This window comes from Orussus abietinus, unplaced genomic scaffold, assembly GCF_000612105.2.
Source record: "Orussus abietinus isolate OABI.00-Male unplaced genomic scaffold, Oabi_2.0 scaffold9, whole genome shotgun sequence".
Taxonomy (NCBI): Eukaryota; Metazoa; Arthropoda; class Insecta; order Hymenoptera; family Orussidae; genus Orussus; species Orussus abietinus.
In genome coordinates, this window is record NW_019396004.1 from 1,119,954 (window position 1) to 1,133,745 (window position 13,792).

The 13,792-nt window shown below is 49.6% G+C and overlaps 2 protein-coding genes across 2 annotated transcripts; both read right to left on the bottom strand.

The window, feature by feature from the left end:
• Positions 1 to 13: 13 nt before the first annotated feature.
• LOC105700962 lies at positions 14 to 5,223 on the bottom strand. The gene is made up of 3 exons (XM_012427307.2): positions 3,585 to 5,223; positions 2,963 to 3,239; positions 14 to 2,595 (listed from the first exon to the last, which is right to left on the bottom strand). Exons 1-3 carry the CDS (start codon positions 3,760 to 3,762, stop codon positions 1,050 to 1,052), a joined length of 2,001 nt encoding a protein of 666 aa, XP_012282730.1. The 5' UTR covers positions 3,763 to 5,223; the 3' UTR covers positions 14 to 1,049.
• Positions 5,224 to 5,621: 398 nt separating this feature from the next.
• LOC105701065 (sortilin-related receptor) lies at positions 5,622 to 13,613 on the bottom strand. Its single transcript, XM_012427486.1, has 8 exons — positions 13,442 to 13,613; positions 9,775 to 9,937; positions 9,210 to 9,341; positions 8,276 to 8,557; positions 7,992 to 8,189; positions 7,493 to 7,909; positions 7,011 to 7,265; positions 5,622 to 6,810 (listed from the first exon to the last, which is right to left on the bottom strand). Exons 1-8 carry the CDS (start codon positions 13,484 to 13,486, stop codon positions 6,791 to 6,793), a joined length of 1,512 nt encoding a protein of 503 aa, XP_012282909.1. The 5' UTR covers positions 13,487 to 13,613; the 3' UTR covers positions 5,622 to 6,790.
• Between the last annotated feature and the right edge of the window lie 179 nt (positions 13,614 to 13,792).

A 13,792-nucleotide genomic window follows, 5' to 3' on the forward strand; every position in this document is an offset into this window, starting at 1 on the left:
TATTAACAACTACTTTTTTCGATGCAACTCACTGTACATTAACCGCATAGTAAAATATACCTCATTTATATAACGATATACAACCATTTTTCCTTTCCGCCGTTTCCCATGATTTTTTCCCATTTTTCCCACCCATTCCCTGATTTCTTCCTTTTTCTTACATAGATATGAAAGTAGAACCACTGGTAAATTTTTCCAGAGAAAAACCATCGAGATACGATATCCTAGAAGTACCGACTTAAGTCCTCTTCCTCGATGATTAAACCTCGGTATCAATTTCAGAATCTACTCGAGATAAAGCCCGAAAAGTCCCGGATAAAATACTGCAACAATTCCATTTTTTCCTCCTCTTCGGTTCATGAAGCTTTATCACCACCGAAAAGCTTTTGCGGAAAAGTTCCAACTCGGCGACTTAGTCCCATTATGGGACGAGTGTTTTGGCGTTTTTCTTGACTTTTAACAAATGTAGAGATCCGCAAAATATTGACCAGGCGGTCGATATTAATTTTCAATGATATGAAGATGGTAATGCTTTGGGCGTGTGGCACAAGGTTATTCTTTGGCACTCTTTGGACCAAATTCTTCATGGTATACTTCCTCTTCTCCTTTTCTCTCCTCGTCTCTTCTTAAACTTCGGACACTTCACCGTAAGGCTATTAATTTCCTGGTATCTAATCCTGGCTTCGAACTTCTCATTCCCAGAGTCAGTCCGAAGCACGTCAACGAGTTTTTAAATATTAAGCGATCTTCTATAGAGGGACCCCTTTGTTCTTTGCTGAATGGAGCCTCCCCCATTAAAATATCTTCCATCAAAGGAAACACGTCACGATCCTATTAAGCGTATCAAAGACTTTCCAAATGGCCGCTAGCAGGAATTATTCGAGGTACCAGCAATATTGCTTCGTGATACTCATCAAGTACTTGGCATGATGTTCACATAAAAATTCACTCTGCTGTTAGAGGGATTTATTCGAGGGAATATTGCTTCACGCCACTCGTCAAGTACTCAACATTGTTGACATAAAAATTCACTCTCTCGTTAAAAGAACTTATTTGAGGCAATGGCAATATTGCTTCATGCCACTCGTCAAGCACTTGGCATCGCTAGCATAAGAGTTCACCCTGCTGACCTCGTCGTCAGTCACAGTGAAATTGCTATCCCCATGGTACCTGATGGTGACTTCGAATTTCCCATTTCCAGGTGTGACCTGAAGCAGATAGAAGTACTCCTCCGTGTCGGAGATCGAATTCGAGAGGTTTATCACCTTATCGACCCTGATCAATTTCTTAAGCTTAAGCGGGGCGCAGAGTCTCTTCCCCTTGGAGTTCTTGTACCCCTTAACGATGTTCTCCATATGCTCCAGGAACTTTTGGGCCCCTTCCAGGGCGATCTTATCCCCAGTGCTCTCAGCCTTGAAGGCGGTGCAGGTGCACCAGTGTGCAGCAACTCCAGCATCCTCGCAGCCCCTCTCCTTGGGCACGGGTTTCAACAGAGTTTGGCAAGTGGAACAACCCGAGCTGGAGTTGGCGATCCCCCCAGACCTGATCAAGACGTCTCTGAGAGTTTCATACAAGTCATAAGGAGAGGTCAGTCTATTAGAATTAATCCTCAGAGCCTCCTGCGCCCTGGGGTCCTGCTCCCTGAACCAGTCGGGAAGCCTGACGTAGATGAAGGGCAGTCGCTCCTCGTACCACCCGACGAAGGTGTCCCTGATGCCACCCCACCTCATGCCATGGTCGCTTAGAAATACCACCATGGAGTCGTTCAGGACACCCTCCCTCTCCAGGACCTCCAGCTTCCTGAGGATCCGCTCATCCATCGAGGATGGCCCGTTCATGGCGTCGTGGCTGATGGAGTTGGTCCAGAAGAAGCCGAAATATGGCACTCCTAGGAAGGTCTTGGCGAACTCCAGGGCGTAATCCAGGATCCTCTCTGCACTGACCTCGGGTCCCGTGCAGTACTTGGCGTTGAAGCGCTTCTTCGAACTCAAAAGCTTCTCCGAAGCTATCATGTACGGCCTTAGATAATAGTCGGTTGGAGGCTGGACAAAGCCAACCTTGAGGTAGTTGAAGGTGCTCAAGCTCGTCTCGTCTTCTCCGTAGGCTGTCACGTATCCAGCATCCCTGAAGTTGTACCAGATCAGGGAACAGTTGTCCAGCCCGTAGAGCTCCTTGGGCTTGCAGTTGCCATACGCTTGCTGGGAGTCCTGGCCAGTCAGGATGGCCATCAAATTTGGAAAAGTGTTGTCTCCCATTTTGTTGTAGCCCTGGATGGGGATCCAACCAGTCCTGGACATGTGTCGTTCGGTACGTGGCATCGTCCTGCGAAAATTTAATCTCGACACGCTGTCGATTCCCAGCATCAGGATGCTGAGTTTCCTGGGCTCCGATGATCTCTCCGACTGGTTCAGACGGTCCCGAACGTGTTCGGGGTTCAAGATCGGATGGACATTCTTGTACACCTCGGTGGATCCCGGTTTTTTCTTGATGCTGGGCTTGGGGTCCCCTCCATTGCTGGTCCTGCAGGACACCACCAGGAGGTCCTGGTTTTGGGGCACCTGCAGCTTCCTCTGGAAGTCCTGGCAGGCCTCGACACTGTTCGGGAAAGTGGGACGCAATTGTTAGATTCGATTGTTAAAACACTAGTCTCGTGTACGTCGACGTTAACTCGTTGAAACGGAAATGCAATTCCGATAGAGGGGTCGCGCTGCAATGGAATTAATGCAAATTCAATTCCGAGGTAATGATACCTAGCATAGATTGCCATTCCTACCTAGCCATTGTTGGAGAGGATAAAAAGAGCCGCTATTACCGGCAATAATCCCAGTCAAGTGTAACATTAAGGCACAATCGTTCCAAGCCAATTGCTCTCGTTTAGCGAAGGATTTGTCGTTGTGCGCCTTAGACGTCACACATGCATCGCGAATAAAAGTGGACAACTTGTCGCTAACTCGAGGCTCACCTAATCGTCGAATCGACGTTTCGACCAGGTGGACTTGTCTCCGGTCTGATAACAGGGGACCAACAGCAAGTCAGATTCTTGTAGAGCTTTCCGACTTCCGGGTCCTCCAGGAGGTAGATACTTCCATTTTGACTGCGCTCCAGGAAAGTCAAAGGAGGCGTTTTGGAGCACGCCTCGTATTGCACTCTTTTTACAAATTTTACTATGGAGGGGTCCATGGGGTTTTTCTCGTGCATGTGACACTTTGGGTTCCACACCAGATAGCCGTCGACCAACTCTGAGGTAGAAACAACCAGTGAGACGAGAATTGGAGGTATCGAGTCGTTTCAAACTTCACAATATGAAGATGGAGGCTGTAAGGAAGGTCCTGGCATCGAAACTGTGCATTTGATAAATATTTAAAAAATTAATCAGAAACGATGAAATTCCGTAGGCGCCAGGACCTTTGTCATGGTTAGCATATTCACTTTGCGAAGTTTCAAACTACTCGGTACGTTCGGTTTGGAGAAAAGCTTCATTGACCCCTCGGATGTCACTTTGACCCCCCGTTAATTGTAATTTTTTATTTTACTTTCAGATGCCTAGCACCGATTTATCGCCACGTGAGCAGCGGCTTCTATACCTTCGCTGGCATTGTAAGACCGGAAGGAGAAATACTGTAGGCCGATATACTCAGGATCGCTTCCGGAGATGAAGTAGAGAGTAAGAATCAACAGACAAGGCAGCAAGATCAGGACGAGGCCGGGCCTTTTGCAGAAGCACTCCTGCAGATGAGCCCACTTGGCCTTCCACATCATCATCCCCGAAAATCTTCGACGTCCTCGAAGTCCTGCAGCCTCCTCTTCAGCGTGGCCTTGTCCAAGATTTTCAGTAGCTTCCTGGGTTCCCCTCCACCCGGTGACATTGCCGATGGGATTTCCCAAAACCGCGGTTCTCTTTTCGCTCTCTTCTCGCCTCTTCAGGGACTGCGCTTCAGGAGTCCTCTGACATGCTGCGGACCTCAGCACCTCGCATTTTCTACTCCAAGGCGGTTAACAGTTTCTAACCCAAAGCTTAATCGTCGATTTATCTCTCCACTATCTCTTATCGCCGTTACACCCACCCACGATTTGGAAACGAAAACAATTCCTTCCCAGAAAGTCCGTCCGATGGAGAGCTGCCGCGAGAACAATGCCGAAGAGTGCTCGACAAATTGTTTAGACCGCGGTTTAACGCAATTCCCTCGGCAATTCTCGTGGAAATTTTCAGCCCGGTTCTCGATAGGCGTCGAATGTTTGGTCTTGACAGTTAATACGCCGGTTATCGCCGAGGTAGTAAAACGTGCTCCCTGCGAAGTGGAGCTCCTTCTAGTTTCCTTCGAGTAGTCCACGAGTGCCGATGAGACTTCCAGGACGTCTTCGAGATGCTTCTCCTCCGAGAAAGAAAAAATCCCAAAGGTCGATAGGCCAGTAGTCGTTGTATCGATTATGCGGAAACGTCCTTTCGTTGTCAATCGATCCTCCATCCCTCTCAGTGCCTGAATTTCCCTCGATCAGCGATCATGCTCTCGACCTTGGGAAATCGGTACCAAAGGATTCAGCTTGAAATCCGCGCTTACCCTCCGTAGGATTTAATAATAATTTCAAGGTGTATCTATGGTTATATAGGGAAATCCGCAGGACCTCGTCAGGTAATTTCGAAATTCGGGCAGGAGATAGGCCAATGGTAGGACGTTCCTTTCCCCTCTCGCGAGATGAACACTTGGACGGGTAGCGATGAACTGAGTTCGCGGGGAACTCTCTTATGGACGTCTGATGTCAGCGCGCATGTCAAGCGCAAATGCGAGGGCCCTATCGGCACATCGTAAACATTTTTATTTCCAGAGCCGCGGCATTACTATCTTATCAAATCTCGGCTGATTATCAGTCTATGGAAAACCCGACGGAAAGTTCCGAAATGCGGAACGCACGAAACGCGGCTTCCTATTTCTTGTCGACGCCATTCGTCGAGGAGCGATTCCGTCAATGAGCTACAATTAGGGCTGCACTTTCTTCTCTGGAAGAGTAGCGCACGAGTCCGCACGACAGGTGCACAGGACACCTGTCCGTTTCCAAAAAGAGAGAGTCAGGTGTCCTCGAGGACGAGTCCTGGGGGTCCGGGAGGTCCTGCGAGCCCATCGCGACCGGGTCCTTGGCTTCCTGAGGGAGCCGACTGCCTCGGCAGTTGCAGCTGGATGCAGTCGCGTACAACTGCAACACTCTTCCGCGATCGGCGAGGCTGCTGCAACTGCGCAACCGTACTGGGCAAGCTTTTCAAGCGGAAGCTCCTCGTATAGGAGGTCCGATATCGACTGGCGAAGTGGGACCTTCTGGACGCAGACGCGAAATCTCGGTTGCAGAGTTCGCCTCTGCAGATTCGCGTAAAATCCTCCCAGGATATGTATAAGTACCGATGGATTCGGTAATCGCCCAGGAAATGCTTCAGACATTTAAGGCGCCGTGAAAGTGGCACTTCCACCCTCTGGAAAACTTTTCGCTAAACAGGGCGTACCGAGTTCTCTGCAATTTTTCCACTCGACTTTGTCCACTCTACCCAATGTCTTTGCACCCATGAAAGTTTATTATTTAAAACTAAAAAACATTCACAAATGAATTTTCCATAAATACACCCTTAGTCGAGCTGTCTGATGTCAGCTGGTTTCGCTAGGAAAAAAAAAAATGGATCGATTGAATTTTTATCTGCAATCGTCACAGCGCGTTAAATCCTGGTCTAGGGTAGGCAGGATACATTATTAATAGATCGAATGTCGTAATGAGTGGCCTAGTTGGAGTCGCCCGTCTAGGTGCGTCCACGTAGGTCGGATTATCGACGAGGTCCCAGAACGCAGTCGCGACATTTGATTTTTTCCTCCTTACGGAAACTAGCACGTCTATACAAGGAATTTTATTGGCTTTGAATCGTATATCATGGTTCCGGGGACACGTGTTCGACGGAAAGCCTCGAGGGTGGTCTAAAGTATCGATCCCGGGAGTCCTTCAGCTCGGAAGTGCCGAAGCTCTAGCCTGAAAGTGCACCTAAGAGACTCCCAAAGAAAGCCTCCAGGTGGAAAAATAATCGATGAAAATAAGGACTTCGATAGAAGACCCTTATCGCGACCCTTACTCCAAAGTAGAGCCATCGGATAATAAAAATGGAATTTTTATTGAAAAGTACGTGCCCTCCGCGAGTTAGCTCGCTAGTCCTTCGTCTAATTAAGATCTAAGTGTCCACCTCTATCTATATCGTTAGATAAGATTACTGTTAAAAAGTACGCGTTAAGTTAATCTACCCTACGCTCCTTAAATATATCTTAATCGAGGTATCTTCTGTTCATCCTGCGTTCCCTTGGAAGAGACAATAGAAAAGGGAAGACCGATGCGCGTTTGTCCGCGATTACCCCCGAAACACTAAAAACAGTAGAAACGATAAAAACGCGACATCGATAGCGAGGTAATCCCGATGCAGCAGGTGCACACGGTGCATCATGCACCTGCAGATTACCCTCTCCCCTTCCCTAGCTTCCCTTCTGCAGCATCGAGCTTGCATCGGAAACGCTTTAGCAGTTTCAGACCGGCCTGATGGACCGAAAAAAGTCCACGCAGGTGTATAAAAAACATAGAAAACAATTTCCAGGGTCGTCCCGAGTAATTATAAATCCGAATAATTAATCGACGCCTTTGGCTCCGGAGAAGCGCGCTGGTCTTTGGTCAAGCTTCCTGCCGAGTGCTCTCAGGATCTCCCTTCAGCTTCCGGAGCGTTTTCCTCCCTCTCGGTGAACGAGTCGAGGTCTCTTGCACCCGACGATACGATTTACATCGAGCTGGGACATCCTGGAACACATATCGAAGGCTTAGCGTCCGGTTTCTCGACTTATCGGACATAAACGAGCGTCCGCCCACGACTTTTGCGGAGCAGCGATAGACGCTACTCGGTAGCGATTGTTTTTATTTCCCCGTCATGAATGCTCACTCGGAGCATTTATTATCCAACTAAAGGACATTTAAACATGTCAAGTCCTTTTCAAACTTACTGCAGACTGTGCAGTTGATCTCGTCGGACCCATCGCCGCACCCATCGCGGCCGCTGCAGGTGATGGCGTCTGATCGACACCTTCCATTGTTGCACCTGAAAGGACAATGTCTAGGTGCGATCCTGCCGCGGTTCCGCGTCCTGCAAGCACCTCTGGGCTCGTCGCTTCCGTCCCTGCAGGACACGACTGCGTTGCAAAATTCATAAGCCGGAAGGCACTGACCATTGTTGCAGCGAAACGCGCCTTGGGGACACCCTGTAGCAACAAACCACGAAAGAAAGACGACGATCAGTCTTGAGTTCTGTTCTCAGGACTCGAGGAAATAAGGACAGACCAAGGGTAACGCCATCGCAGCAAATATGACTGCTGTACCTGGCGTATCGATTGTACGTATCAGATAAGGATATGGTTTATCTCCTTTTGCCTGTTTATTTTTTCAAGGTGGGAGGGTCGATACTGCGCAAATTTTGGGGGCCACTCACTCCGCCTATTGTTGCAGCCGTCCTCGTCCTCGCCATCGGGGCAGTCCCTGGTCCCGTCGCAAAGTGTGGCTCTGGAGATGCAGCTGCCACTTTTTTGACAGCGGAAGGCATGTCGAGGACAAGCTGTCAAGGAACATTCCTCGTCGGAGGCGTCTCCGCAATCTGGTCTTCCGTCGCAGACGAAGAACCAGCTGATGCAGTTTCCAGAGCTGCGACATTGGAAGGTGCCAACTGCACAGCCGTTGGACTTGGCAGAACAGCTGGCATTGACAGGGCCCCGGTAGTGACAGTCGCAGACGCCGTCGAAGCACCTCGAGTTGGAGTCTGCCATGCGACACTCCAGGTCGTCTGAGCATGGCAGGCCCAAACTGACGGCTGTCAAGCTGGCAGACTCGTGACGGTCCGTCTTGACAGGCGCTGAAAGATAACCATGACAGCCCAGATGATTTTCGCTGATTAGGATTCCTCAGGAAGGTTTTGGAATCCTTTGTCGTCTCACCAGAAGTGGACGTGGTTGGCACGAGCTCGGTGATGACAGCCTCGATGACAACTGCGTCGCTGTCATCTGGGAGATCATTGGGTCCAGGCTTGGAGGAGCCCGCGTTGGACCTTGTCACCAGGTTGGCAGGGATCAGGGGAGCTGGTGAAATCGTTGACAGCAGCATGGTCGCGTTCTTCAGCCAGGATATCTGGACACCTTGAAAAATCATCAGGTGTCACGAAAACGGGCTTTTGACAGCGCACGGGTTATAGCTATGATCAGACTCAGGAACTGCCAAGCACCTGTATCAGGATCCTCCTCCTTCTCTTCAGTGGGTTCCGTACTTCCGGGGTCATTTCCAGGTTCCGAATGGCTCTCTTCCTGGTCATTCCCAGGAAGAATCGCAACTGGATTTTGGGGAGGTCTGACCAGACTATCGGGTCTACACACATCGCCGTCGCGACGCATCGGAGCTGTACATTGACAGCGGCCAAAGAGGTCCGGAATTAAGAAATCGCAGTGCGAATCGCTGTCCCAAAGTCGACAATGAGCATGACTGTAGCACACTTGGCCCGGTCTTGCAGCTGCAACAGAAAGGCAAGAGTTTGGAAAAAAATTCACTATGCAGATACCTTGTTACGATTAGCACGCATAGAGTCCGTAAAAAAGTTGCTCCCAAGATGGACCCAGCTATAAGTCCTCGTTCACCCGCGGATATAGCTCTGACTTCACCGGAAACATTTGTTAATGTCGTTTAACGCGGAACTTTCCACGTCGCTCGAGGAGCTCGAAAGAGCCGTGGGCAACTTTTGCGTCGGTTTGTACAACGAGTGTAAACGCAATAAGGAACTGCTCCGCGTAGAGGAGAGTCCTTAGATGAAACGGGAAAGTACCATTCCGGTATACGGGGTGCGCGCGCATCCGCACACCATCTTCAGGTTAGGTGCGCGTAAACACGCGTGAACACTGAAAACCTGCGTTTCCTCGGGGTGCACATTTTCCCTAGCCGTGCGAAAAGGCTCGGCATAAATTCCCGATTTCTCCACGCCAGAAACCCTGAGAAACCTCGTTCAGTTGGGCCCCAGAACGAGGATCCTCGTCGTCCCCTTCATGAAGAATGAACGGTCCCCAGGGGTGGGCTTTAATTATCGTAAAAACGACCCCCGAAATTAATTCCCCTCCTTCGGGGAGATTTAGAGATCCTTCAGGGTGGTCTAAATCATCCTCCTCACTTACGTCCTAGACAAGTGTGGCGTCGAAACTGCAGGAAGCCCTCCTGGCACCTGCAGACTCCGGCCAAGCAGCTACTGTTCGCCACCTTCAGGGAGCACTGGCCCTCCACCTGGCAATCGTATCCCAGAAGTGTCGCTAAAACGTACAAAATCGACCCTTTATTCCCTCTTACCGCAATCACTTCTTCCATTTCTCGAAAATCAACCTCAGCGTCCTTCTACACAAGAAGGAGCGACCTGCACGGACTGCGCAGGTTATATTATAATAATATTAATCCCGTTAATTTCTCTCCATTGAATGTCATTTTTATTACGGTAATCGCAGACCCTCGAGACAATAAGGCGATCTATCTCGACCTATCCCGTGAATTGTTGGGAAGTCGGAAGGACAAGCAGGAATGTCTTGGGGTAGGTCGAGGTGGAATGCCTTTAGCTCTCCAGTTTCGCACTCCTGGCCCCGTCCCGGGTATTCAATTACTCGGCGAGTGGCCCTCGCCCTGGGGATGCCAAAGGAAGCTTTATTAACGAGGAGAAAGAGGAACGGAGAAGATGAAGGGAGGAAGACTCACACTCCAGGCACTGGGTGCCATTGTACTCCGCGAAGAAGGGCTGACACCTGCAATATCCCAAGTGGCAGTGGCTGTTCCCGATGTTGGCCTCGCAGTCCCGATTTCGGTTGCACTCCGCGCCAAGTTCCAAGGTCGGAATCGTCGGCGAGGATGATACGGTACTCTGAAAAAATCGACACAATTATAAGATCGATAGATTCGGTAAAAAACGCCGCGGCATATCTACCCAATCGATCCCCCTTCCTTATCCCTTTGCGGCGACATCGAGCCGTTGCGGTGTAATGATCTCAATTTTACGATATAATAAATTAATCAGCTTTAATATCAACCGGAGCTATTATATTGACCCTCATTTAGGTGTATGCATCGGCCACTGCTAATTACGCATCACGCGATCAATTCCCTCGAACCGCAGAGCTTCACACCGTGTTCAGGTGAGGTTGGAGTACCGAAGGAAATTAACTCGGCATTAATGTACGAAGCGTTCCCAGGGGAAGGAAAAGGCGCGGATAGGAATTCTCCAGGAATCAGCTGAGCACATCCTCGAGGACGCGAAAGGCTGATCTCTATCGAGCTGCCGATGCATCCCCAGAGCATATCCCATGGAACTAACCAGTGCGGAACTGGTCGAGTCATTACCGCCAGTTTTCGCGATTTTTATCGAAGGCTCCTGCGCCGTGTCGTTACCATCCTCCGGCTCTTCCTGTTCGACGAGGAGATACGCTCTTCGAGGCCGCGAGATTCCCGCAGAGCATGTGCAGACCGAGCGCTCTTCCTACTAATCGCTTCCCGGTTTCCCACGATCTGCAAACAATGCGAGCGCAACCTTGCCTAGCCTTTGGGAGGGCCCGGCAGCTCATAGAATAATGTAGGGCTTGGATCGGGAGCGAGACTTGCGGAAGAACGAGAGAAATCAAAGGAAGCAAGCCGAATGAGCGACGCGGCGACGGCCGCCATTTTGGTACCGCTTGGCGAACCGTGGGGACCGAAACGAGAGCTTTCTTTAAGAGGAAGTGGCATCGAGGGGTGAATCGTTCTTGAACCTGAACAATGAAACCTGAAGATTTCATTTTTCTAAGAATTTTTAGAAAAAATAAAAAAGAGAATTCCTTGGGCTGTTGATGCTTTTCCGCCGTCGAAGCGACAAACTTCTCATTAGCATAAACACGCCGCGGCCGGTGCATGGCTGCATAACGAGTCGGCACCGCCTCGGGAATGGTAGTTAGCAGTTTACATAGGGAGCGAAGTGAAATTTATTTAACCGGCAGCGCGTCCGAGGGCACGTGACCGTTGCAGCTGCATCCCGAAGATCACGGGGCGGTATTATGCAAACGACCGGCCAGGAATTCCGTCCGGTCATCAGTCAAACCGCAGACCGTTCCGCGTCGAAGTGCCCACGCGGCGACTTTTTCACCGCTCTATACGTCCTCGACTTCCGAAGCTGAAAGGAACGGGGTTAGAACAGAATAGGAAGACTTATCTCGTCCTGGGACTCCCCGAAGAAAAGTAACAAGGAATGAATCCGAGGGAAATGAATTTCGTCCTTCTGTTTAGGGAGGAAAAAATTGCGGTTGGATCAGGAGGAAGATGACACCTCGTCTCGAAATTCCAATAAATAAATAAATAAATGGAGATGGAAATTACTCCAGGACCTAACCATGTCTATCAATCCTGAAGCGATAGACCCGACCCCCGATCGACGGCGCCCTATGGGGGGTGTTTATTTATTAGGGGCGACATCGGGCTCCCATGGGAATGGGACAAAAGGATTAGCCCGGGCTCCGGATCAGCCTCCACCAGGATGCTGTGTTATCGATCGGTTGACACCCTCTGGTACCCCAAATTTCCCGAGATGAACCCGATGCAAGGACCTCGGTGCATCGCTGACGCTAAGTCTTCGCTTCGGCACCCTCTCCCGACCCATTGTATCCCGGAAGCATTGTTTTCGATTCCTGGCATGATCCCCAATACCCTTCCAGAATCTCTCCATGACGTGTCCAGAAAATGTTTTAAACCCCGTGGGGTCCTCGGATGGGCCCACGAGCGTGTCTGCCCGAGAGCGGTCTCTTCGCAGGACGACTCGCTCGTAAATCGTCCTGTATTATCATAAAGGACTTGCAGTCCCCTCGCCCATAAATCTCGCCACCCCGAGGTGCCCCCGAAGCCGCGAATCGCGACCCCAGGAGGTACTCCGCACTTGGGAATTGATTTGTCCACGTTGGAGACCTTGGGATCTCGATGAGGATAACGCTTGAGGATGTTTCAACCCGGAGGAATTTTCCTCTAAATTTTTTTATACGACAATAAGGCCTCTTGCGTACCAGTAATCGCATCCACAATAGGAAGAACCGTCAGATTATCAAATCTCCACGGTATGTTAAATCTGCAATTTCTTGTGATCAATTCTTATCATTGGGGCGGCATTTTTAAATGCACTGGAATTTTTATGGATATGCAAATTGACGGCGTTTGGGATTTTGGGTCTACGTTTTGGAGCTGGAGGCAACTGTTCAATTTATGGGCATTTTATTTGCGAGCTTCGGGGCAGCTTTTTGTGCGCTCTTCCCGTACTTTTCGCGGACTCTTCGTGTACTCTTCGGCTTGTTTTTCACGGCCACGGCCACGAGCGATCGCACTCGGGAAAGGATACCCCTCGGCCTTAAAGGCCGCGTTTCCAACGGACTGGCTTCGCGGTTATTACCGCGCATCTCAGGAGTTCGACGCACGTTCAAGCGAGCGGTGGTTGCACCGTTTGAGCCGATGCAATTAAAGCGCAACGTCCATCAAACACTCTCGAGGGCTCGTCCAGGAAGTGCAACCGGCTGGGAGTCTCCAAGATGCAGAAAGAGATGTTAAAGAACGAGCTTGCGACCGCTTAAGAAAGCCATGACGGCGCGGATTCGCTATTCACTGGTGGATCGGTGAACGGTTCGGCTGATCAGCTGTTTCTTTCCTTTTTGCTGATCAGCCCTCGGGATCTGCGCAGAAGTCGACGCCAATACACACACATATATATATATCGGATTGCACCTCGCTGCGAACGAAATTGCATCGCCAAGGGGAATGCGGAGGAGGTCATTACGTGACTTCCTCGGTGCAAATTGATCTCCGAGTTAGCCTGGAAATCCCCCCTGAAATTTAATACAGAAAATCCCCCCTAGTGATTTGATACGATGCATTGTTTTTTTTTCTCCACCTCCTAAATCCGATGGTAAAGGATTTTTTTCAAAACCGCTGTAAGGCGATTATTCACCCGAGCACTTGGAACCGGGATGTCAAAATCCAAGGAACGACTTTCGGCAGATGACAAAAGCCGGGGGTCGTCGGTCGGATAATGACCCAGGCGTGGATTGAAAATTAATTACCGGATTCATAAGCGACTCACGTCGGGCTCCTTCATGCCGTTCTCCGAGGAACCGCGTCAGGGTGACCATAAGTGCCCCGTGTTAAAATATCCCATCCAGTTTTTATTTATCCGTGGTTTAGTTATTCCATAGTCTCAGCGAAAATGCGGAAGAAAATTGTTCTATTCTTTCATTTTTAATATCTAAATTTCCCTCAATACGAGACTCATCGATTGCACTATCAAGGCGAGTGCCAAGAAGATTTTTTATTTATTTATTATTTATTTTTTTAATATCTAAATTTCCCTCAAAACGAGACTCACCGATTGCACTATCAAGGCGAGTGCCAAGAGCATTAAGTTCTTCATCTTCCAGCCAACCCAGTCTCTATACGTGAGGGCGAAGACTTCGACGCTTTTTCTCAGACCGCAGCCGACTTTTCCTCGACTTTTCTTAATTTTTCGAAAAGCATTCACCGGATTAAAAATTCTGGAACTCTTTCACGGTGCACTCGGTGCACTATATGCAGTAGAGAGGATGTAAACAAGGAAACCATGCGGCGTGAACGCGTGCGCGATGAAGACTGAACGGCTCTGGGGCTTTTGGCTTGGAGAAAGAGAAATGCGGGGCCTGCTCCCACTTCATCTGCAGATCGTCTTCATCCTGGTCGCGTT

Excerpts from the sequence above, each read along its gene's own strand:
- LOC105701065 (XM_012427486.1), bottom strand. The coding sequence starts at position 13,486 with ATGAAGAACTTAATGCTCTTGGCACTCGCCTTGATAGTGCAATCG. Across the intron at positions 9,938-13,441 it reads TCGCCTTGATAGTGCAATCG|AGTACCGTATCATCCTCGCC; the intron begins GTGAGTCTCGTT and ends CGATTTTTTCAG. Across the intron at positions 8,558-9,209 it reads ACGCCACACTTGTCTAGGAC|CTGCAAGACCGGGCCAAGTG; the intron begins GTAAGTGAGGAG and ends TTTCTGTTGCAG.
- LOC105700962 (XM_012427307.2), bottom strand. The coding sequence starts at position 3,762 with ATGATGATGTGGAAGGCCAAGTGGGCTCATCTGCAGGAGTGCTTCTGC. Across the intron at positions 3,240-3,584 it reads GTCTTACAATGCCAGCGAAG|AGTTGGTCGACGGCTATCTG; the intron begins GTATAGAAGCCG and ends TTTCTACCTCAG. Across the intron at positions 2,596-2,962 it reads AACGTCGATTCGACGATTAG|TGTCGAGGCCTGCCAGGACT; the intron begins GTGAGCCTCGAG and ends TTTCCCGAACAG.